This window comes from Crocuta crocuta, unplaced genomic scaffold (assembly GCF_008692635.1).
Source record: "Crocuta crocuta isolate KB4526 unplaced genomic scaffold, BGI_CrCroc_1.0 scaffold556, whole genome shotgun sequence".
Lineage (NCBI taxonomy): Eukaryota > Metazoa > Chordata > Mammalia > Carnivora > Hyaenidae > Crocuta > Crocuta crocuta.
In genome coordinates this window covers 2,316,733-2,341,664 of record NW_027527436.1, presented here as the reverse complement: position 1 = coordinate 2,341,664, position 24,932 = coordinate 2,316,733, and the positions used below count along the sequence as shown (strand labels likewise).

At 36.0% G+C, this 24,932-nt stretch overlaps 1 protein-coding gene across 1 annotated transcript in view; it reads left to right on the top strand.

Annotated features, from left to right (window-relative positions):
- Positions 1-24,932, top strand: part of USH2A (usherin) — a 717,315-nt gene that overhangs the window by 505,999 nt on the left and 186,384 nt on the right. Inside the window, exons 47-48 of the mRNA XM_077759473.1 lie at positions 9,475-9,673; positions 12,810-12,978. Of these exons, the coding sequence (XP_077615599.1) occupies positions 9,475-9,673; positions 12,810-12,978 (368 nt within the window). The remainder of the gene's footprint in view (positions 1-9,474; positions 9,674-12,809; positions 12,979-24,932) is intronic.

Here is a 24,932-nt window from a genome sequence, read left to right as displayed (position 1 = left end):
AATAAAGATGGGAGATCAAAGAGGGGAAACAATGAGAAATTCACCCTTTAATTTTTTTTTTTTCAAATTTTACCTTTCCTCCTGATCTGCCTCTGTTGTTAACTTTTCAGAATCCTCAGGTTGTTGCTTCTTGTAATTTCTGTACACTTTTAGTGGTAATCAGTCAGAGAGAGGCTGTAATAGGTTTATTCCATATTGGCCAGCCACAGAAAGTCACTCTCTAACATGTTTTTTTTTTGTTCCAATCCCTTTGCCAACTTTATTTCTTTTTTGCTCTTTTTCTTTCTTTTCTTCTTCCTTCCTTCCCTCTTTTTCTCTCTCTTTCTTTCTTTCTCTTTGCTCCCTCCCTCGCTTCCTTCCTTTCTTCCTTCCTGTTTTTTTTTGTCAAAAATCTAAAAAGCTCTTAACAGAAATCATTCACAACCAAATATTGGCAAGGAAAATCTTTCCTTTCTAAAACTGATTCATCGTAGAAGAGCAACATTTTCCAAAGGCAAGACTCTAATGAGCAGCTGTGGGCTGCCAAGCCATTAATCAAAATTACACCAACACAAAAGTAGTTAGCCTCCTATGTGCATGTTGTTGTTTGTGTATTTTATTATACATCTGGCAATGTATACTTGTTAGTTATGTTTTGCCATTGGTTCAAAAGGATATCTTTTATATTAGCAACAGGCAAAATTAAATGTGAAATTCTTCCAGAAAAATGTCAGTCGACTGAGTTACTTCTATAGCATTTAAAATAATTTGGTTTCTAGTAAGACATTTATTTCTTAGATTCTTTGTTTATTTTTGGTAAAGCACAATCGCTGGTAACACTTAACTGTCATGTATTTTAATAACATATACAGAGAGCATATCAGCCTGTTTGATTTTATGCGTGGAATGCATCAACTCGTTTTTGCTTTGGCTTTATGACTCACGACATCTACAATACAACCACTTATAAATGATTTTCCTATTGTATGTGACCCAAAGACACCAGAGGTCCCAAATGTGGAAAGATCACATGAGCCCTTCTAGTTCTATAAACTGCTCCTCCAGAAACAAACTCTGTTTCTACATCACATTTTCCATACTTGTCATATTATCATCAGCTGCTTCTATATCCCAAAAGAATACTAACTAGTGATCGATAGCCCGGACATGTCTGGCCATGGCCTACATGTGCCCTGGGTAGTTCATTTATTTGCCTTGGTGGATTTGCTAGAGTGGAATTTAATCAATAGTTAATTCATTAATTCTGGTCCTCGAGAACATAGAGACTACGCTGGATGTAGAGAGCTGGCTGGCTCTGGCTTTGACTGAAATATGACAAACACAGTAGCTGACAGCTTCACATGTATCGGGTTGCCCCAAAGAGAGAGAGAGAGAGAAAGAGAGAGAGAGAGAGAGAGAGAGAACATAAACAAGAAAGAGATTTTATTAGTTACTGCTAGTATTCCAAAATGCATCATTTCCAGGGGCGAGGGTTGAAAGAAAAGCAGAGAGACAGCACATATCCTGTCTTTCATTGTCTTTAATTGGCACTGTGGCATTTTTTTCCGTTCCAAATCAGTTCAGGGCTGTATTATTGATGAGGAGTCTGTGGTATAATGTCTTTGTAGCATTCGCAAATAATTGTTTGAAAATTTGCCTGAAGCTACTGAATGATATAAATGATATTTTTACATACCAACTTTCCAGAAACCTTTATGAAATCAGCACAGGCTGTGTGTCTTTAAATGAAGGTTAAACCACTATCATCATTTATAAATCCTGTTAAATTTTCAAATTACTTAGTTTGGGGTTGAATATAGCAAAAGAGGTTAGAGCTTGTGGAAGAAGAATTTTCTTCTTTTTGGCTCACTAAATTTGGGGTGAAACTTTGAAGCCTCTATTTTTTTATAGTATGGCTTTTTTTTTTGTATTATCAGATAATCTATTCTATCCCTAATTTTCCCTTTCTGATATTTTTCAGTGGCTGATAGCTTGAACACTGAAGCAATAATTTTATATCTTGTGTGAAAAAAATAAGGTCATGATTTATTTTATTCTTTTCTTAATAGAGAGAGGATGTTGGGCCGTAGATATAATATGTCACATCAAGTCTTCTTCACCCATATTCTAAACTTCCTTCCTCACCAGTATGGACAATTAGAGACAGATTTTAATTTGGACTGGAATTTTCTATCAGTGTCTTTTTTTTTTTTTTTTTTTTTTTTAAACTAAGCCCTATACCTGACATGGGGCTCAAACTCATGACCCCAACACAAGAGTCACATGTTCTAGCGACTGAGCCAGTCAGGTACCCCTCTGTTAAAGAGTCTTTAAAGGATATAGGAAGACATCTTGAAAGAAATCATTTGATGTATATTTACTACTATTGTACAGATCCAATCAAGTCTCATTTTTCAGGAAATATTTTTAATGGCAAGTGAGTTTTCATTATTGGACACATTGTTTCATTAAAAGACCTTACAGAAGGGGTACCTGGGTGGCCCAGTTGGTTAATTTTGGCTCGGGTCATGATCTCATAATTTGTGGGTTCAAGCCCTGCTTCGGACTCTGTACTGACAGCTCAGGGCCTAGAGCCTGCTTCAGATTCTGTGTCTCCCTCTCTCTCTCTGCCCCTCCACTACTTGCTCTCTGTCTCTCTCTGTCTCTTTATGTCAATCTCTCTCTCTCTCTCAAAAATAAATAAACATTTAAAAATTCAATTATTAAAATAAGACTTCATAGAATATTGACTTTATTCGTTTTGGGGTATATTTATTTATTTTGAGAAAGAGAGAGAAAGAGGGACAGTGCACTCATGTGAGTGGAGGAGGGGCAGAGTGAGGGAGAGAGAGAATCCCAAGCAGGCTTCATGCTGTCAGCCCAGAGCCCGACACAGGGCTTGATCTCACAAAACTTGAGATCATGACCTGAGCTGAAATCAAGAGTCAGACCCTTCACCAACTGAGCCACCCAGGCTCCCCTCGAGTTTATTAAGACTGCCATCCATTCCTCCATTTTCTCACCTCCCTTCCCTTCCCAAACTCTAACTTCTCTACCTCTTGTAGCTCCAATAGGAGCCACTCAGTCACTGAGGTAGACTGTGTGCTTCTCAGCAATATCCCCCTCTTCCTAATTCACTTTAGCCCTTAACTACCACATTGTCCCCTGCTCTCTGAATACCCATTTCCTTATTTTATTGGGTCCATTCCAAATCCAATTATTAATTGTGACACTGGACAGAAAGACTCTCCCTCCTCATCAGATAGTTCAAACATCACAGTTTTGGTCATTCAGATGTCTCAAAAATTGCTGGCCCTCTTCTTCCCCCCCAATTCTGGTCTCACATATGTAGTTGCCTATTGATATCCTGTAGTGATATCCACTACCTCAAGCTTCAGTGGTACATTCTCATCTAACTCATCGCTTTTCCAACACCCATTTTCACAAATGCACCACCACCTGCATATTATCACTGACATCCATCTTTGAGTTTTTTTTAATCCTCTGGGTTTGCTAAATCTTCTTATATGTGTCTCTCTTCTTCATTTCCACTACCACCACCCTGGTTCACCTTTTTCATCATTTAAGTTTATGTAACCTGTTTCTGTAAGAGTCTTAATTCAATGAGATACAAAGAAGAAAAGTCTCTGCATTTTGCCTACTGCTTGCTGCCTTATACATAATCCTTTGGCTGTCCTCTCTTTGACTCTTGAAAGCCTCTCAAAAACATCTTAGGGCTTTTGAATTATTTTTAGTTATGAGTCTCACTTTGGTAATTAAGATTCATGATCAAGTATTAAAAAGTCCTTTCTGTCTCTAGCAAATTATTAAGCTCATGTCTGCTTCAAAGAGTCTACCATTTCGCAGGCTCAGGCCTGATCACAGCTTGTCTGTTCCCTTCTTCTTGCTCTTTCCCTCCTATCCCCCTTGATCCGTGTGTCTCCTCTCAATGTTTTTATTTCACTGCCATCACTGGGTGACCCTCAAGGTCCTCTGTATGTCAGGTGGCACTTTCCTGAAGAGTTGTGTTTCCCTTGGGAGGCCCCAAGAGGATCTCCACATAGCCAGTTTCCCTGACATGAGTGCTGCCCTCTGTAGCTGATCTCTTGTGGTCCAACAGAGTAGGGCATCCCAAGGACTCTTATTGCTGGAGTCTCTTCTTCCTAGAAGGCTGCCATCACAAACAGCATACCTTCAAGCTGGCTCAAGGATAGTCATCTTGCAAGGCATCTACTGGCTCAGGCAAAGCTCCTTGATCCATGACACATGGCACTCTTTATTTTACCTTTTTGTTGCAGCTACTTTGGACAATATCTGGCCAGCCGGATTCTCTCATTGAGAGTCAGGCACCTTTTCTTTGTTTATATGACTATCAGGATCAATGTCAAGCTCTTCCAAGCTCCTTACTATCCTCCAAGGACAGCAGCAGACTGAGTTTAGACATTTCTATAGCTCAACAAGTACCAAACATGAGAAACAAGTGCTTCTAATTTCTCTGCTTCCAGTTTCTCTCCATGACATATTTGGAATGCCTTCCTCAGTCGAGGGTATGTTAACAGGAGTTCAGGAGTGCTTTTGATGACACTCTTCATTATGTAAATAACTCCTCTTTCACTGTTTGCCTCAGAAACTTCCAGTGGCTTTCCAACACACTCAAAAACAAATCCAGTTAGTTCTGTGTTGTACAAATCCTACATCATCAGCAAACCCCCATCCCACCCTCCTGACACCCACAGGATCTCAGTTCCCAACATTCTGTCTGTTGTGCAATCCAATCCAGTCCTAATAGATTCAATGGCCCTTCAATACACCAAGCACGTAGTTGCCTCAGAGCTTTTCCCTCCACCTAGAAACCCCTCTAGGCTTGATGTGCCTCTTCTTTCAAATTTCTGCATAGAAGAACCAGACCACCAACCTGACATATGATTACTTATGTGTTTCTTTACTGTCCCTCTTCTCCCAGAAAACTATAAGTTTTATGAAAAAAGAGGCTTTATCTGCCTTGTTTGCTGATAAATAAAGAACAGGGCTGGCATATAGTAGGTACTTAATAAATACTCAGTAAATTTTCTACTTTCTCAAACTCTCCTAGAATTCAGTATTTTTGGTTGTTGGGGGTAATGGGTCAATGTTAAAGAGCAGTTTAATCCTTGGGGTTCAACAGAATCTTGCTATTCCCTTTATAAGTGAAATACTTACCATGTTTAAAAGTAGGAGCTCATTATCTGTCATCCTCAGTTTAGGGCTATATTTCAAATCCCCATACAAGATGGAAACCCCATTCAATGATCTTTTGCACTTGAGTTACTAATGTAGCTCACTGACCTTCCTTTCTAGCCCTGGTCTCTTCCACTGTAACATGTCAGGTTATTAATTTTAATGTGGCTTTGTAGTCTGGTAGTGACAACAGTGCACAGTCACTATTTCACTATCAAACTCAGCATGGTATTTGAGGGACGCCACAACCTTTTATCTTTTATTCAAATTTACCCTCCTTTTTTGCTGGATGTAGCTTATTCATTCATCAAGTTGGTCACATTACTCTTCCATACACGTTCAGGCTGATTCCCACCCCTTACTTTTACTTATGTTGATTTTCCTGCCCAGAATCTTCCCATCTTCATTTGCAATTCAAGTCCACATCTATTTGTCCTATGATATATCCTCATTGTTTAGTCTAGAATATAGGACCTTTGTTTAGGTGTTTTTTTATAATATCTGTAGCCTACCACATTTAAATACTTAACTTAAACTGCTATATAGCATTTACATGCTTTGTGTTTGCATGTTTTATATCCCCTATTATTCAAGGACACAGGTTTTGTCTTTTGATTTTTCACCCATTACAAGTTATGCTAAACATTCTAATAGATAATTAAATATTCAATTACTTGATTTGAGAACTGAGAGTTAATATTTTCATCATGCAACGTTTATTTAGTCCTATGTTAAAAGGTATCTGATCATTTATGATAGCCATAATCTGGACTACAACTGAAGAACTTGAGTGTTACATAAATAATTGACAAAAATGACCAAGTTGAATAGGAAAAAAAAAAAGGTCTACATAAACAGGATCAAGGAATCCAGAACTTTTTAATTTATAGCAATTTAGATTGATATCTTAAGGTATATGAAGATTTTTTTCCTTTGGCTTAAATAAGAACATTTTGACAAAATGGTAATAATATATTAGAATAAAATGTTAAAGAGTACTGTTGGGAGCCCTAATTCTTCACAAAAATTCTGTCTGACCTGTAACATGTTAATATTCACCTGTATAAAGGTAGGTGATAAAGAGATGATTTTCCCATACTCCTTTCTATCCTCATTATTATTTTATACTTCTTGAAGTAAGAACTGAAAATGATGATCATTGTGGTGGTGGCCACAGTAGTATATAGTAGTAACAGAGTAGAATAGTAAATCTACTAACAATGTGACTTAATTAAAGGAAATAACTCCAACTGAAATGTCTGAATTATCAATGAATTCGTGTATCAAAATATGCGTAGATATAGTAGTTTTCATCAGAAACTTTATTAAGGTAGCTTAAATCATAGTCCTTAGTGCTCTGGGAGTTCAATAAACTCTAAACATGACTTTATGAACAAATCTACAAAATATTTCATTCAAGGATTCACTGTTGGTTTTCTGCACGAGCATGCAACTTTTACTAATCTATACCAAAAAGCTTCAGCACATTTCCCCAATATTTAACGTTCATTCCTATGGTATAAGAATGTTTCTTCTATTTTTGCTCTTAAACATCAAAGGAATGAGACCATTAATCCAGTTATAATGGTGCATGTCTCTCAGAGATGTCTTTCATTTGAAATCAGCAACCAAAAGGTTTTTTCAGTGTCACTCTCTTTGGTTCTAATGAGAGATGTAGAGGTTGTTAAACTTGCTAGTCTTCTTTGATCATTTACCTTCGTGCATCTGACTCAGATCCTGAAAAACAAAACTGTTCATGTTATTGCTAAAAATATAAGCAGTCTCGGGGCGCCTGGGTGGCTCAGTCAGTTAAGCTTCCAACTTCAGCTCAGGTCATGATCTCACGGTTTGTGGGTTTGAGCCCCGCGTTTGCTCTGTGCTGACAGCTCAGAGCCTGGAGCCTGCTTCAGATTCTGTGTCTCTGTCTCTCTCTGACCCTCCCCTGCTCACGCTCTCTCTCTCTCTCTCTCTCTTCCAGAAATAAATAAAACATTAAAAAACTTTTAAAAAATTATAAGCAGTCTCACTTCACAGTGAGTAATATAGACTGCTCTGCTAGAAAGAGAAGTTACAATGGTGTGGTATTCTGCATGGTGTTTTCTAGGCTTTACTAGTTCACCAGCTTTTGTGGAAAAATCAGACCCTTGAGTGTCACTTAAATGTAGTCTTTCCTGTAGTTGATTATGCAGTGAATACAAAAGAGGTATCTGGAAAATGTGGAATTAATTTTGAGTCAGACAAAGACCTTAGAATAATAATGGTGACTATAGAAGTCACCTATGAAACTGTTCTCTTGTAGGTGACATTAATTTCCTATCTACAGAGTATTATTAGTGAATGTGTTATGTTTGTACCCCCAAGAAAATGAAATAATAATTTTATTTTTTTAGCAGTCTATTAAAATGTCAAGGTTTATCTTGACTGCTGCTTTTTAATGTAAATGTTTGGGCTTAATTGAATTCCTAATATATGGTGTCACTTGGAATTCTGATAGGGTAATTTTGCCTGTAAAGATATATTTCTTCTTAAAATGAAAGGTATAACAAAAATACCATTTAGCGCAATGGCAGAAAAGTGGTCACACGAGTTATTGTGAGATTTTTATTGTAAGAGCTTTAAAGTATAGGGACTAAGCTTGGTCCCTCTGAAGTACCAACTGGAATGTTTTCTATGTAAAAATGCCCTATAACTATTTGTCATTTGGTTAATTGTTGTAGTTGGAAATTCTAAAATTGTAAAAATAGTCAGAATTCTACTCCTTTTTTTTAAAGCAATGAGAATAAAAATAATTATTATTTTCCATTACCTAGTGTTTTGCAAATAGTAGGCTTCCCTTGCCATGCTAAATTGCAAGAATATGTCATATCCAAGTCCCTGGGGTTTTATTAAAAACTTTAACTATTCTGCTTATAGAGCTTATTTTAAAAATGCTAAAGATAGTATGGTTGTGTCATTTAGGCTGTATCATTCTGGCAAGTAGTCCTAAGTGCAGAATTAAAGTTCTATAGCATTAACCTGAGAGTAAATCATTTTATTCAGGGCTGATTCCTACTGGAAAGCTTGATGTTCTGATTTCATTCATTTCAACAAATGAAATATTAATAGATCACTGAAAGTGCAATAAAGTCTTAGTCAGATCCTATGCCCTCCTTATATACCAACCCCTCCCTGAAAAGTATACTCATACTTAGAATGAAATTGTTACTCAATTTTTAAGAATCACACATCTCCAAGAATATTATAATGTAAAGTTATTTGTTATAGGAATTTCCAGTTCCTATATTTCTTACCACAAAACATGTCTGAATATGCTATTTGAAGAATTACTAGAGAAACAAATCTGTTTATAGGAGTCAAAATTTAAGGTACATCAAAGTAAAGTATATTGAGAGGAATTTTATCATTTATCACTTGATAATATTTATAAATTGTATTTATAAATAAATTTATCAATTGTTTTTAAATAATTGATAAGTTTATCTATTGATAAGATTTTACCCACATGGGCAGTTATTTTGGCTACAAGTAACAAAACACCCAACAACAGAGGTTTAAGTAAGTAGTTGTAGAGATTATACACTGTTACTGGCACGGTTCGGCTTATCCAAATAACATGGTGGCCTCTTTGTGATTCTTTTGATCTTTCTCAAGATGATTACTGAAGTTCCAGACATTGTGTTTAGTAGAAAGGAAGAGAAATGGAGAAAGTAGTGGCTGTGCCAAGAAAGCTGAAATTGTCTAGGAACCTTCCGAGACTCCCACTGTGGTTTTCTAGCTGCGTATCATTGGGCAGATATGTGAAATATTGCTAGTCTGGGCTGGGAAAGGAAGGCAAAGGAGAAGGTGATTTCAAGTAGAGATTAGCTCTACCACCTGTTCTAATTTCCACCCTACTTACTGAAGTCATATTATTTGTGTCCTAATTTTACTTATGAAACCAAAATTTTCTGTTGATTGTCCTGATTAGCCAAAACAATGGTACTTTCTTCCTGTCTCAGAAATTTAAAGTGGTAGATCACTGGACTCTTGCCATGTGTCATCCTCCCAAAAGCTTACATAGTTTTCATTGATTCTCTAAACATATTCTCCGGTAGTAACATATATGAGCATATTACATATTAGTATATATCTTCTTTGACTTCAGCTATTTAATTAAGAAGTTGTTGACAAAATGGACCTTTTGACCAATCTGGAAGATTAATTTGAAAGTACATGAAGCTGATGTAGCAATGTTAAATGTTGTCTTTTCAGATGTATTGATTATTCTATCCATTGCAGATCCCTTCAAGTTGATTGGATGTCTCCAGGGAAGCCAAATGGCATCATTCTTGGATATGATCTCTTACGTAAAACATGGCATTCATGCCGGAAAACCCGGAAGTTAATGAAGGACCACAGTAATGAGCTCTGCAAGGCAGTAAAGTGTCAAAAACCTAAAACTATCTGTGGACACAAGTGTTATTCTCCTGAAGCTAAGGTATATCTTTTCAAATGAGTCACTGAAGTATGATTTTCTCACTAAACACTCCAGGTGAAATCACTTGCTTTTTAAAACACGGTTTGTCACAATCAATTTTTCCACTAGTCTATCAGAAGACCCCGTGGAAAAGAAAGGATGCTTATAAAAACCCTGTCATCCTCAAGAGCATCTTAGCCTTCTCGTTTTTCATCATCTTCACAGGAAATATTAGTTTATTGAAATGGCAAGGAACTCCCAACTTTGTATTTGATTGAATGACTTGAATTTTCTTTACAACAAATCCATTCAGCTACAAGTGGGTGTCTGTTTACATGACACTGATGAGTAACTGTGAACAGGACCTTTCGTGGTTTGTCAGAAATATTTTAAAATTATGGCCATTTGCAGATTAATGTTCATATTAGTTGCAGTTTAGGAATCAGATCAATAATACAGCCAGACAGAGGAGTTTGTAAATGGGTTTTATTGACAAACGATGCAGAAAATCCTTAGTTTGAAGGTAGGATTTTATATAATGAAATAATGTTCCTATTTGTCAGCAACAACATCACACATTTAATGACTAAAGCTGTTGCTAAATTCAAAAGATTCACTGCAGAAAGACACAGTAATTAAGAAAGTGAGTTGTTGAAGCAATATGGATCAAAATACAAATTAGTACAGCTGACACTGCCAAGCAGTAGTTATGATCTAAGAAATGTTATAAAACTAGCAGTTACTAACTATACTTTTTTTTGACATTTGGGCTCCAGAATTGTCATTATGACTTGGTTTTACATTACTTTAGGCCATTAAATGTGCACTATCTGATGAACATACTTTCATAAAATAAAATAAAATTTAGTATTTTTGAAGGGAAAAATGCTAGAATAAATTTACCCATTAAAAGTGTTCTCTAGGAGGAAGAAAGAAATCTTTGATGCATTAAGCAAAGGCTTATTATTTTAAGGATTAAGGACACACAAAGATATTGAGTGAAAAAAGAATAAAGGAAGTCAATTAAAATCTCAAGAGAAAGCAATTGTTTGTAAATTTCTGCTTAGAGTTCACTATGAATATGTATTTCTTGAGTGGGGGTTTGGAGAGAGATAGAGGAGACTAAGAATTTTTTTTGGCTAAATCACTATAAATACCAGAAGAACTTGATATACACTTTACCATGTATTCAAATCCCAGTGAATATTAGACATGAAGGGGTTGTTAAAATACAGTTAGCAGGTCCCATCCCCAGAAACTCTGATTCAATAAATCTTGGACAGGGCATGAAAAATTTTAATTCTAACATGGCCCCAGATAATGCCTCTGGTAGCCATACTAAACCAACCAGGATCTGTTCCAGGAACTATATTTTGAGAATCACTAGATTACAGACTTGCTTTGGGAAACCATAGGATAAGCAAAAGACTCTTCAAATATTAGGTGCACATTTATCAGCTCAAGTTAATAAAATTTCCACATAGGTTTCCTGAGACAGATAACTTGAAGACTGAATTAGAAGATTAAGAAATATTCTGTTTATGTGGAGGCCTCCCAAGAGAAATAATTGCTTAAAATTTCATTTTGGGGAGCCACCAATGATCTAAACCAAAAGGGGTTAGAAAAAGGGCACAAATTTCATGTGTCTACAGGAGCTTGAGAACGGCAACGGAATTGAAAGGGCCAGTTCCAAAGGGCCATCACTTAATAAACATTTCAGTGAAAGCTTCACAAAAAAATGATAACTGGTAGAGAAGCTTGCTGAAAGAAAAGGCTAGATATGTGTATCTAGAAACACGCTCTATGTGAATTGGACTTTAACAAATGCTTTGAGACCATATAACAAAGGATAAGACTTTAGGTCCTGTCATAAAAGAAGAGGAAGGCATGTGTTGTTTCACCCTGAAAGCAAAAATGACCAGCATCCTTACATCTCAAAGATCACATAAAAGTTTTTTGCTTAACTCTTAAAAATAGGGCAAAATTTCAAAATTTCCTTTCACAAGGGATATGACATCAAAGAGAAGGATCACCCAGTTTATCTTTGGCATTAGACTCCTTTTGAATCCTCATTTCATTGCTAATAACTAAATACAGAAAAGGAAATTCATTACATTTTGGTTCAGTATGGCTACCTGAGGACCGCAGGGGTAGACTTTGATTTTTAAGAGCCTGTTTCTTTGTTCTTTGATGATTTTTAAAAAATGAATGAAGTCCTAAGCTAATGGCCCTTAAGAAGACTTAGAGAGTCCACATTCTACTGCCTCATATTGAGCTTGAATCATATGTGGGTACAAGCTAAAATAGCAATGTGCAAAATGGAAAAAGAGACTACCTCTTGAATAGTGATTGATGTTGCCTACCACAGGAAGCTTATAGCTAATTAATGTGACCTATGCCACATATAGGTTCTGAGGCTGCATTTCAGCAACTGTTTAGCATTTTGTTTGTTATATATACAGAGTGTCAGTCTCTCAGACCTCAAGTGATCATGCAAATAATTATTTGATTGTTCAAGCACATAATTTCTTCTGCAGCTCCTGGAAAAAAAAAAAAACACATTGTTGAAAGGGCTTTTCAAAATTAATTTCCATATAAATCTCTGTTTTTTAATATGGTGTCCTATGACATGTGTGTGTGTGTGTGTGTGTGTATACATACACACACGTTAGATTGTTGAGACTGCTTTGTTTGAAGATTGGGTTCGTAAATAAGTGATTATATAAATTATAAGTAAAATGCTACTTACTAAAAGAAAAAGAAAGATCAATGAGAGACAGGTTTCCATAAATGTGTTTTCAAATTAAACAGGCATTAAAACAAAAACATGTATATGAAGGTAATTGTTCATTTACAATCTAAATCTTCTTTACATTGGGAGCACTGACATTCAAAAGATAATTCACGTTTATAGAGTGTGATAATAGAGTACAAAGCATGATTAAAGTCTTAAAAAGTTACATGGTATCAATAGCACATATAGAATTTAAATGATGCTGGGGAAATGCATTTTTCAAACTTTTGAATTTTTATCAATACTATACTACATTTGGTCTCGGGTTACGGCCTCTTAGAACATAATTGTATCCCATGAGATATGATAGTATAGTACTTCTAATTGCACTGATATTTCTTTAACCCCAATTCTCAACTTCAGGTTTGTTGTAATGGAGTTCTCCATGACCCCCAGCCTGGGCACCACTGTTGTGAAGAGAAGTATATCCCATTCATTTTGAATTCAACTGTGGTTTGTTGTGGTGGCCGAATAAGAGAGGCTAAACCAAATCACCACTGCTGCTCTGGGTATTATGTCAGAATTCTACCAGGTGAGAATCATTTCCAGATGTGCTCAGTGTCAGAGAGCAAGAATTCCTATCCTCTTCAAGGTTCTTCTAGCTGCATTAAAATCAAATTGGCATGAGGCAGATTAATAGGAGAAAATCACATTTAATACCGTATGTATAAGGAATCCACACAGACGTGGAAATTCCAAAGGCAGTTAGGCAAAATGAGCTATACATGTCATTCTGAACTAAGGGGAAGTGTGTAGAGCTCTTAGACATCAGAGGAAAGGAATGTACTTCACAGAGCAGTAAGAAGAAGTGTAGATGTTTGGTAATTAGATGTTTGTCCTGCCATATAGATGGGTCACTCAGATGAAATTTATCTCTGCTAATAACCCTTATTCTGAGAAAGATCCCCAATTTAGATTGTTCTATGTAGTTAAGGGAGGGACAAAATTTCTCTTCAGCCCACACAGTCTCAGTTGCTTTCAACTCAAAATAATCTTCATGCCAGGGTGGCTCATTTTGGGGCGGCTGCCCTCGGTCCCTACATCAGTAATCTGGGAACCTGAAAAAGCCAGCACATGACTCATGCCAGCCAACTACTTCAAGCACCTCCCTAACAAAAATTCAATGACTAACACACAGCCAATGGCCTGCTTTAAATATAATTTCTTCTTTCAGTTCTGTTGAATTCTAAGCAAGACTAGCTACAAAAAAGAAAACAAAGGACTTACACTATCTACTACATAAGGAAATACATCCAGACCTGGATAACTCTCTTTATTTTGTGACTTTATTTCAATCATGTGGATAAATATTTTCATCATGAATTCCCTGAATTTCTGAGCACTCCAGTGCATGCAGCCCTTCTTCATGGAAGAGCTGCAAGACACATTTCAGTGTGTCTTTCCAAAATCCAGGCTCTACTCTCCTTACTCTTTTGAGGGGAGGTGGAGGGAGGGCTGGAAATCTGTTATTTACTTTATTACTTGTTTTCCAAGTTTTTACTTAAATACCAGTTAGTTAACATACAGTGCAGTACTAGTTTACATAAAACACCCAGGGCTCAACACAAAAAGTGCCCTCCTTAATTCCCATCACCTATTTAACCTATCTCCCTGCCCACTTCCTCAGTTTGTTCCTGTAGTGTAGAGCCTGTGCACACTGATGTTTATGGCAGCATTATCGACAATAGCCAAATTATGGAAAGAGATGAAATGTCCATTGATGATGAATCGATAAAGAAGGTGAGGTATATAAAATGGAATATTACTCAGCCACAAAAGAGAATGAGATCTTGTCATTTGCAACAACGTTGATGGAGCTAGAGAGTATTATGCTAACTGAAATAAGTTAGTCAGAGAAAGACAAATACCATCTCATTTCACTCATATGTGGAATTAAAGAAACAAATGAATATGGGAGAAAAAAGAGAGGCAAAATACTCTTACATAACCAACATATGTTAATATGTATTAGCATAGTTTTTAAAATGACTATTCCAGACATTTAAATACCTTTATTATCGTCATTGACAGCTACTATTTATCCTGGAAAAGCCATTGACAATACAGATTTTTTTTTCCTACCACCTAAGTTTAATGCCTATATCTTCAGAAGCTCAGAAAATGGATATGAGGCAAAGAGAAAAGAGCTAAGTGTTCAGATGCCCACAAAAAGCTGAATGCTTTGAGATACCTAGTTTAACATGAAGTTTATGCCAAACATCTTAATTCAGGTATTGTTCAGTATACCTTGTGTTTGGCATAAATACATTTATCCGGTGCAAGTAAAATGAGAAATTGTCTTATCCAGCATCTCTTTTACAAAACACTGGAGCAAAAAGGGAAGGTGAGGTAATTGAAATGCTATGCAAGTTTATTCAGGGCAAAGAATCTCTACTCTTCTAAATGTTTCCTTAATCTTAACAGAAAAATCTGCCTTTACAGCCATACTGTTATTTCTTATTCTCTTGCAAAAATACTTTCATAATTGAATAACTCTTAGTCAACTAGATCTTTCAAGGAAGAAAACACAATGGTGGTGAAAATAAGAATTTTGTATTAAAGGGTTAACTCCTTTATACTGTAAATTATAGGGTTAGCAACTAATCAAACTCTGCCAAATGCTTTACTCTCTCAAGGTAGTTTACACTTGGGGAGTTTTCAACTACATTTCCTATCTTCCCTCCCAGACAAAAAGTTGCCCTAAAAATATAATTAAATAGGTGAGATGTTGTTTTCTTCCTTCCTGTTGTTCAGACCAACAGATCATACCAGGCTTTTCTCTAATTCTAGCAGAGAGTTAGATAATGGTGTTTTTATTTCTAAGTCACATTAAAATCTTTGATGTTATGATTTGCAATTAACTGTTTAAACTCTGAGAAAATATTCTCTGTCCCTTTGAATTGATGAAAAATAATTGGTTGCACCCATCACAGCTATTAACTCTTAGGAGATTTGCCTGTCACCTCTCTCAATCCTAACAGTCTGTCAGATTTCAAACTAAGAAAACGATCTACGTTTTAAAAAATAAAATAAAATTTAACTTTTTCTCTAAAAATGAACAAAGCCATGGAAGCCTAAAGTCATTCATTGACCCTTTAGAAAACTTGTTAATAAGTAACTTTTAAAACAAGAGTTTTTAAAATTTTTTAATGTTTATTTATCTTTGAGAGACACACAGAGATAAGCAGAGGAGGGACAGAGAGAAAGAGGGAGACACAGAACCCACAGCAGGCTTCAGACTTCAAGCTGTCAGCACAGAGCCCAAAGCAGGGCTCAAACCTACGAACTGTGAGATCATGACCTGAGCCAAAATTGGAGGTACAACCGACCGAGCCACCTAGGATCCCCATGAAACAAGAGTTTTTAAAAACTTCATGATCTATATGACATGCACATATGCCACATGCTCGCTCACTCAAACCTCAAACATTTTAATATCTTCCAAACTGTTGAGAATGGCCCATATTTGGATGCCTTTTAAGTAGTTCATTTTCCCCAGTATTAGAATGCCTAACATGGTGTCAAGGAAATAAACATGCAATCTCATGGGATAATCAAAGAGAGTGTTTTGCTGCAATCATTAATCTCAATGTACCCAAATGAAAAGATTATATTGTAACCTCTATGCTCAGCCAGTGGTCTTTGTTAACTACTTTAACACTGTTTACATCAAGAAAGAAAGCATAGTGACCTCAAGCCATCTTGTATCTAAATGCAATTAAAATTCAATCAGTACTCTGTCAGTTCAAGGCTAAGATGGGTATAGGCATTTTGATATTTATAAATAAGTCTGAAATATTGGTTAATAATATTTACTTCAATTTTTCTCACAACTTTCCTTCACAGCACCCTATAACAAAGCGTGGCAGAGGAAAGAATGCTTATTCCACTCCTCTTTTTTTTATAAATATGCTAATGACCTCAAGCTAAATGTTAATGTGGGTCATTCTTTGATAAGAATAACAATTAACTGTTAAGACTGCATGGTAGCTTTTAGAGAGAAAACATTTTCAAGCCTGTCGTGAAATAGATTCATTTTGAGAGGTTAATGAGAAGGTGACTGATCCTTGTATCTTATGTCTAATAGACCTTTTTTGAGGGAAAAAATCAGTTTTGCTTCTCATTGATATAATCCACATCTCTTTTTATAAAATCTTTTCTTCTGTCAGTAACTGAGTAAGATTCTGAAGGATTTGAGGAAATGTGGCTAAAATATCTAAACCAATGAATATTTGTTATCCTCAAACTGGCTTTAAAAAATGTTAGTTTTCCCCAAGATAGATAGATAGATAGACAGACAGACAGACAGACAGGTAGGTAGATAGATACCATAGATGTGGACACTATGTTTCTTCTAAACCCAGGGTTGTCCTAAGTGAAATTTAATTAACTGGTGCTACTCCTAGACCATGTGGCACATTATATAAAGAAAGTTTGTCAAGAAGAGACTGCTCTCTGTCTGAGGAAATTAAGAAATATGGTAACCATATTTGAGACCAAATTTGAAAGTCTTTTTACCAAGAGGAATGTAACAAGTATAGTACTTTACTGTTCACAGTAAGCTCATCCCTCCTTCATTGGCCTCTAGTAGATTCATCATGAAAAATTTAGAATTTTATTCTGCTTATAAATACCATTTTATAGCACCCCCTTCAAAGACTATCAACAAAACCAACTGCCCTTGCATTCTAGGAATTCATATTTTGAGAGAAAACTGATTATGCCTTGGCCCACTCCTCTAGAGAAATGAAAACTTATGTTAACACAAAGACCTTCTCACAAATGTTTGTAGCAGCTCTACTCATAATTGCTGAAAAATAGAAACAACTCAAATGTCCCTCTGTGGGTAAATGAATAAATGGTGGTATATCCACACCAATGAAGACCACCCAGCAATCAAAAGGAACAAACTCATAATAAATACCAGAAAGATACAATGATGAGTGAAAAAAGCCACTCTCTAAAAGTTACTTACTGTAGAGTCCATTCATATGACCCACCCAAAGGAAAAGACAATCTCTAGGGAAGGGGACCAAATCAGTGGTTGCCAAGGATGATGGGTGGGAGGAGAGTGTGACTGTGAAAGAATAGTATGGAGTTTTTGGGGGGAATTGAAGTTCATTTGTATCCTAATTGTATTTCTGCGTTAAAATTCATAGAATCTATGTGTCCCCCAAAAGATCAATTTTTTTTTTTTTTATTTCTAGAAAGAGAGAGAGAGCGTGAGCAGGGGAGGGTCAGAGAGAGAGGGAGTCACAGACTGAAACAGGCTCCAGGCTCTGAGCTGGCAGTCAGCACAGAGCCCGACGCGGGGCTCGAACCCACGAACCGCGAGATCATGACCCAAGCGAAAGTCGGACGCCTAACCGACTAAGCCACCCAGGCGCCCCGATCAATTTTTAATGTATGATTTTTTTAAATAAAAAAAAAATTTTAGGTAGTATGCCTTAGAATTCTATTCCCATTTAATAAATATGAAAAGTAGGACGTAGAAACAAGACCAAGTCACCCAATTAGTCAAGGTTGAAATTTGCATGATTAAAAATTAGATTGAGGGGCACCTGGTGGCTCAGTGGGGTAAGCATCAGACTTTGGCTCAGGTCATGATCTCAGAGCTCAGGAGTTTGAGCATTGCATCAGGCTCTGTCAGCACAGAGCCTAGAGCCTGCTTTGAATTCCATGTCTCCCTCTCTCTCTGCCCCTTCCCAGCTCATGCTCTGCCTCCCTCTCTCCTTCAAAAATAAATAAACACTTAAAAAAATTGTTTAATTAGATTGAGCCATTAGAGATATTGTGTTATATAATAATGTGATGACTTCATACATGTAATTTGATATATTTTTCTGGTACATTGGTAGAACAGAAAGAAAGAATATTTATCTCTATTAAAATTACATTGAAAATCCTATTAAAAGAAAGCAAGCAAAAATGTGCCAGAGACTAGACTCCTTATTTCAGGGAATATTGTATATGATGTTGGTTAATGAAAGAACAAAATTCTGTATAGGGTTTTGCTGGTTTGATGCTGAATAACTAACTAGTGGATAAGAATGATGAGCTTTAGAGTCCAACTGCCTGGTTTCACATCTCATTTGTTTTACTTATTAGTTATTTGACCTTCATTAAGTTACTTTAAGTAATACTACTGGGAGTCCAGTGTCTCTGATTTCCACTAAGCTCCTATATTAGAACCCCCAAAGCTTTCAGGTGCAAACACAAGGAAAGGTTGATAACAATTGGAGAGCATAAGACTAAATGGGGTTAACAGGCATCCTGTAGGTGACAGAAGATAGTCTCTTAGGAATTATTCTAGAGCAAAGACTCAAGTGTGTCCACTTTCATCACATCCTATTAAAGGGTAACCAGTTCATAAAAGCTAGGAATCAAATGTCTAATGGACATTGAGATCCTCTGAGACCAAAGATCCTCACTTATTCTTGTTGATTCTAAGAGACCAAGCAATCCTTTAGCTAAGCTGACTCTTAACAATTGGCTGGGGAAGCCACAAATAGCTTCCACCCTTTAAAGAGAAAGAAACTTTCCATCCATGACATCACAGTCTAAACTCTAGACCCTAGAAAACATGCTTTGTTTTGAAAACTGATGCTTGGAAACTGTGTCCTTTTTGTGCTACTATTGTCAACAAATACAGAGAGTTGATTTGTCAAGCTTTCTGGAGGAACATAGCAGAAGATCAACCAAACATTGTGTAAGAATGGAGTTTTAAAGAGGAAATCCAGTATCTTTAGTATGTCAGTTTCCCAGGGCTACTGTAACAAATAACCGGAAACTTAGTGGCTTACACCAACACTGCTTCATATATCTGACATTTCTCAAGGTCAGAAGTTCCAAATGGGTCTCACTGGGCTCAAATCAGTGTGTTAGCCAGGCTTCCTTCCCTTCTAAAAGAGAGAATCCTTCTTCTTACCTTTCTCACCTTCCAGAGGCTACCCACATTCCTTGTCATTCCTGGAAGTGGCCTCCTCCCATCTTCCAGGCTTCGAGTGGCCATTCAAACCTTTCTGACAGCATTACCAACTTAATTCCAACTGCTATTTTAATCCCCTTTTTGCCATATAACATAACACAGTCACAGATTCCAGAGATTAGTACATGGACATCTTTGGGAGGTCATATTCTGCTTACCACACTAAGGCTAAGGTTAAATAATTGTGAGAATTAAAATGGCGTTTCTGTAAATAAGACATTAGCTATCCTGAGTGAATTAAAAATATACTGCGAGTCTAAGTGCAGGAGTAAATGAAAAACTGCTGAGATAGTTCTATGACTCTAAATTAGGCAGCAGTCTCAGGAATTGAAGAGAGGATGGTATGAGGTTGGGAACCACAGGAAGTGAGGAGTCACAATCTTGTTTATGACCCTTAAATCTTGGACAAAATGGTAGAAAGTCATTAATCTTTTTGATGGAACAAATAGGATATTGTAAGCACTACTATAGGGAATACCAAGTCTTTTCTGAAGGTATGTGGATACAATGAACCTGATTCTCTTCAATAGCAATTTTTAGTGGATTTTTAGCCAGTTTCAAGAAGGACATAGCCAGATTTATAAAGACCTTTAAGGGCTTAGCCTCCTCTATGAATCCCATATCTAAATTGTCCTTGCTCCAGAGGCTCTTGAAGACAGATTCAAGGTCTGAAATGTAGATCATGAAGGCATCAGGTATTAGATAATCAGTCTGTAGCATCATCAAATTATAGGCTGGAGATTCTTCTGGGAGTTCCAGAAAGCGGTTTCTGTGTCCACATTTAATAACTGGCATCCCATTTACAAAGTAGGTCTCTTTCCATCAGATGCACCAGAGTAGAATTACTAAGTAACAGAAAAGTGTATTGATTACAGAGAAGACAAAGACAAAGGCGGAGTCTGAAAGGCATTTGAAATTCCTGCCTCTTATTCCTAGGAAGGAACGATAGAAACATAGTAGGTGGGGAGTCTGGGTGGCTCTGTCAGTTAAGCGTCTGACTTTGGCTCAGGTCATGATCTCGTGGTCTGTGGGTTCAAGCCCCATATTGGGCTCTGTGCTGACAGCTCAGAGTCTGGTGCCTGCTTCAGATTCTGCATCTCCCCCTGTCTCTGCTCCTTCACTACTCATTCTCTCTCTCTCTCTCTTTCTCTCTCTCTCTCTCAAAAATAAGTAAATATTTTAAACATATGTAATAAAAAAGAAACGTAGTAGAATTTATGTTAGATAATGTAGCCCCTATATCAATTACATATGAAAACTTCTTTTTCTATAACTGCATGAAAAGTTCTCTTTTTTTGTGTTAAAAGCAGTTGTGAATTGACCAGAGCAGCTACTTTCATAGACAGGGGTGGTTTTATTAATGCTTGTCTTTTTCCTTTTCTGATTCTATCTTTCTAGCTAAAGTAGAGCAAATGTTCTTCCAATGGCCCTTTTCTTTATAATAATGACAGTTGTCTTTGTGTACACCAGACATAGATGTGTCTTTGTTTTAGGCTTTATCTAATTGCTTAGTCTGAAAAGCTATCAATCTGAACTATTTTTTCCCTTTTTTTCTGAGCTAAAGTATCTTCCAAGTGCTCAGCGAGCTCTTATGAGTTAGAGAAGGCACAGTCTACTATCCTATCTTCTGTTTTCTGAGAAATTATGAAGTCTTGACCTTGATTGAGGCCAAGGTGTTCCTCACGGTAGCTAACCAGTCTGTTGAAACCAGGCATGGAACTGTATTTCCCCTGTTTTTGGAACTACACTTTTTTATTGTGGTAAAGTAGACATAACAAAATTTATCATTTTAACAATTTTTAGGTGCATAGTTCAGTAAGACTGAATACATTTGCATGGTTGCTCAATCAGGACCACTACTGTCTCCAGAACATTTTTATCTTCCCAAAATGAAACTCTATACCCATTGAACATTAACTCTCCTTTGTCCTTTACCCCCAGAGCCTGACAACCACCATTCTATTTTCCATCTCTATGAATTTGACTACTCTAGGTATCTCATATAAGTAGAATCATAAAACATTTGCCATTTTGTGATTAGTTTCTTTCACTTACTATAATGTTTCCAAGGTTCATCTACATTGTGGCAAATGTCAGAATTGCATTCCTTTTCAGGCTGAATAATATTCCATAGTACGTATCTACCACAATTTGTTTATCCATTTACCTGTTGATAACTATTTGGGTTGTTTCCACTTTATGGCTATTGTGAATAATGCAGCTATGAATGTTGGTGTACAAATATCTGTTTGAGTTTCTGCTTTCCTTTTTTTTTTTCTTTTTCTTCTTAGCTTTACACCTACAAGTGGAATTCCTGGCTCATATGGAAATGACCTTCAGCTCAGGTCATAATCTCATGGTTTGTCAGTTTGTGACCCGCATTGGGCTCACTGACAGCTTGGAGCCTGGAGCCTGCTTCAGATTCTGTGTCTCCCTCCCCTCCAGCCCCTTCCATGCTGGCATTCTGTCTTCTTCTCTCTCTCAAAAATAAACATTAAAAAAAATCTTTATATTCTCAACAGCAGTGTGCAAGTATATTATGTGCAAGGGTTCCAATTTCTCAAATTCCTTGCTAACATATTATTTTCTGTGTTTTTTTTTTGTTTGTTTGTTTATAATAGTCATTCTTCTGGGTATGAAGTAATATAGTGATTTTGACATGCATTTGCCTAATAATAATATTCAACATCTTTCCATATGATTACTGGTCATCTGTATATCTTCTTTGGAGACATGTCTATAAGAGTCCTTTAGACATTTTTTAGTTGGGTTGTTTGTGTTTTTGTTGTTGAGTTGCAGGTGTTCTTTAGACTTTTTGGATACTAGCCTCTTATTAGATAGAGATAAGACTTTTTGGATATTAGTCTCTTATTAGATACTTATTATTGGCAAATATTTTCTCCCATGGGTTGCCTTTTGACTTAGTTGATAGTGTCTTTTGATGCATAACAATTTTAAATACTGATGAGGTGTGATGCATCTACTTTTCTTTTGTTGCCTTGTACTTTTGATGTCATATCCAAGAGTTATTACAAATCCAATGTCATGAAGTTTCCCCCATGTGTGTTCTAAGAACTTTATAGTTTTAGCTTTTACATTTAGGACTTTGATCCACATTGAGTTGATATTTGTATATGGTTTATGAATAAGGGAAGGGTTCAACTTCATTTCTTTTGTATGTGAATGTTTACTTTTTTCCCTGCACTAGTTCTTAGAAAGATGGTCCTTTCCACATTAAATGGTCTTGGCAAACTTGTTGAAAATTATTTGGTCATTTTTGTAGTTTTATCTCTGGCCTCTCTATTCTATTCCAGTCTATATGTCTATCTTTGTACCACAATCATACTGTTTTGGTTATTAATTGTATCTTCATGGTATTGATTGTATCTTTGTAGTAAGTTTTGAAAGCAGGAAATATGAGACCTTCAAACTCAGTTCTTTTTCATTATTGTTTTGGCTATTTTGAATCCCTTGAGATTCCAGTGCAATTTTAGGATAGATTTTCTACTTCTACAAAAAAAAAAAAATATTGCTTGGATTTAGGTAGAGATTGCATTGACTCTATAGATCATTTTGGGTAGTATTGATATCTTAACAATATTGTCTTCTGATCCATGAACATGGGATGTCCTATTTATTTATGTCTTCTTTAACTTCTTTCATCAATATTTTGTAGTTTTCAGTGGGCAAGTCTTCCACCTCCTTGGTTAAGTTTATTATTAATTGTGTTTTTATACTATTGTAAATGGAATTGTTTTTTAAAAAAATTTCCTTTTTAGATTGTTCATTCTTAGTGTATAGAAACATAACTAATTTTTATATATTGGTTTTGTATTCTGCAACTTTTCTGAATTCTTTTATTAGTTTTAATAGGTTTTTGGTGGAATCTGTAGGGTTTTCTACATATGAGATTATATTGCCTGTGAACAGAGATACTTTACTTCCTCCTTTTTATTTATTTATTTATTTATTTTAAATGTTTTATTTATTTCTAGGAGAGAGAGAGAGAGAGACAGCGTGAGCAGGGGAGGGTCAGAGAGAGGGAGTCACAGACTGAAACAGGCTCCAGGCTCTGAGCTGGCAGTCAGCACAGAGCCCGACGCGGGGCTCGAACCCACGAACCACGAGATCATGACCTAAGTGAAAGTCGGACNAGTAATATAGTGATTTTGACATGCATTTGCCTAATAATAATATTCAACATCTTTCCATATGATTACTGGTCATCTGTATATCTTCTTTGGAGACATGTCTATAAGAGTCCTTTAGACATTTTTTAGTTGGGTTGTTTGTGTTTTTGTTGTTGAGTTGCAGGTGTTCTTTAGACTTTTTGGATACTAGCCTCTTATTAGATAGAGATAAGACTTTTTGGATATTAGTCTCTTATTAGATACTTATTATTGGCAAATATTTTCTCCCATGGGTTGCCTTTTGACTTAGTTGATAGTGTCTTTTGATGCATAACAATTTTAAATACTGATGAGGTGTGATGCATCTACTTTTCTTTTGTTGCCTTGTACTTTTGATGTCATATCCAAGAGTTATTACAAATCCAATGTCATGAAGTTTCCCCCATGTGTGTTCTAAGAACTTTATAGTTTTAGCTTTTACATTTAGGACTTTGATCCACATTGAGTTGATATTTGTATATGGTTTATGAATAAGGGAAGGGTTCAACTTCATTTCTTTTGTATGTGAATGTTTACTTTTTTCCCTGCACTAGTTCTTAGAAAGATGGTCCTTTCCACATTAAATGGTCTTGGCAAACTTGTTGAAAATTATTTGGTCATTTTTGTAGTTTTATCTCTGGCCTCTCTATTCTATTCCAGTCTATATGTCTATCTTTGTACCACAATCATACTGTTTTGGTTATTAATTGTATCTTCATGGTATTGATTGTATCTTTGTAGTAAGTTTTGAAAGCAGGAAATATGAGACCTTCAAACTCAGTTCTTTTTCATTATTGTTTTGGCTATTTTGAATCCCTTGAGATTCCAGTGCAATTTTAGGATAGATTTTCTACTTCTACAAAAAAAAAAAAATATTGCTTGGATTTAGGTAGAGATTGCATTGACTCTATAGATCATTTTGGGTAGTATTGATATCTTAACAATATTGTCTTCTGATCCATGAACATGGGATGTCCTATTTATTTATGTCTTCTTTAACTTCTTTCATCAATATTTTGTAGTTTTCAGTGGGCAAGTCTTCCACCTCCTTGGTTAAGTTTATTATTAATTGTGTTTTTATACTATTGTAAATGGAATTGTTTTTTAAAAAAATTTCCTTTTTAGATTGTTCATTCTTAGTGTATAGAAACATAACTAATTTTTATATATTGGTTTTGTATTCTGCAACTTTTCTGAATTCTTTTATTAGTTTTAATAGGTTTTTGGTGGAATCTGTAGGGTTTTCTACATATGAGATTATATTGCCTGTGAACAGAGATACTTTACTTCCTCCTTTTTATTTATTTATTTATTTATTTTAAATGTTTT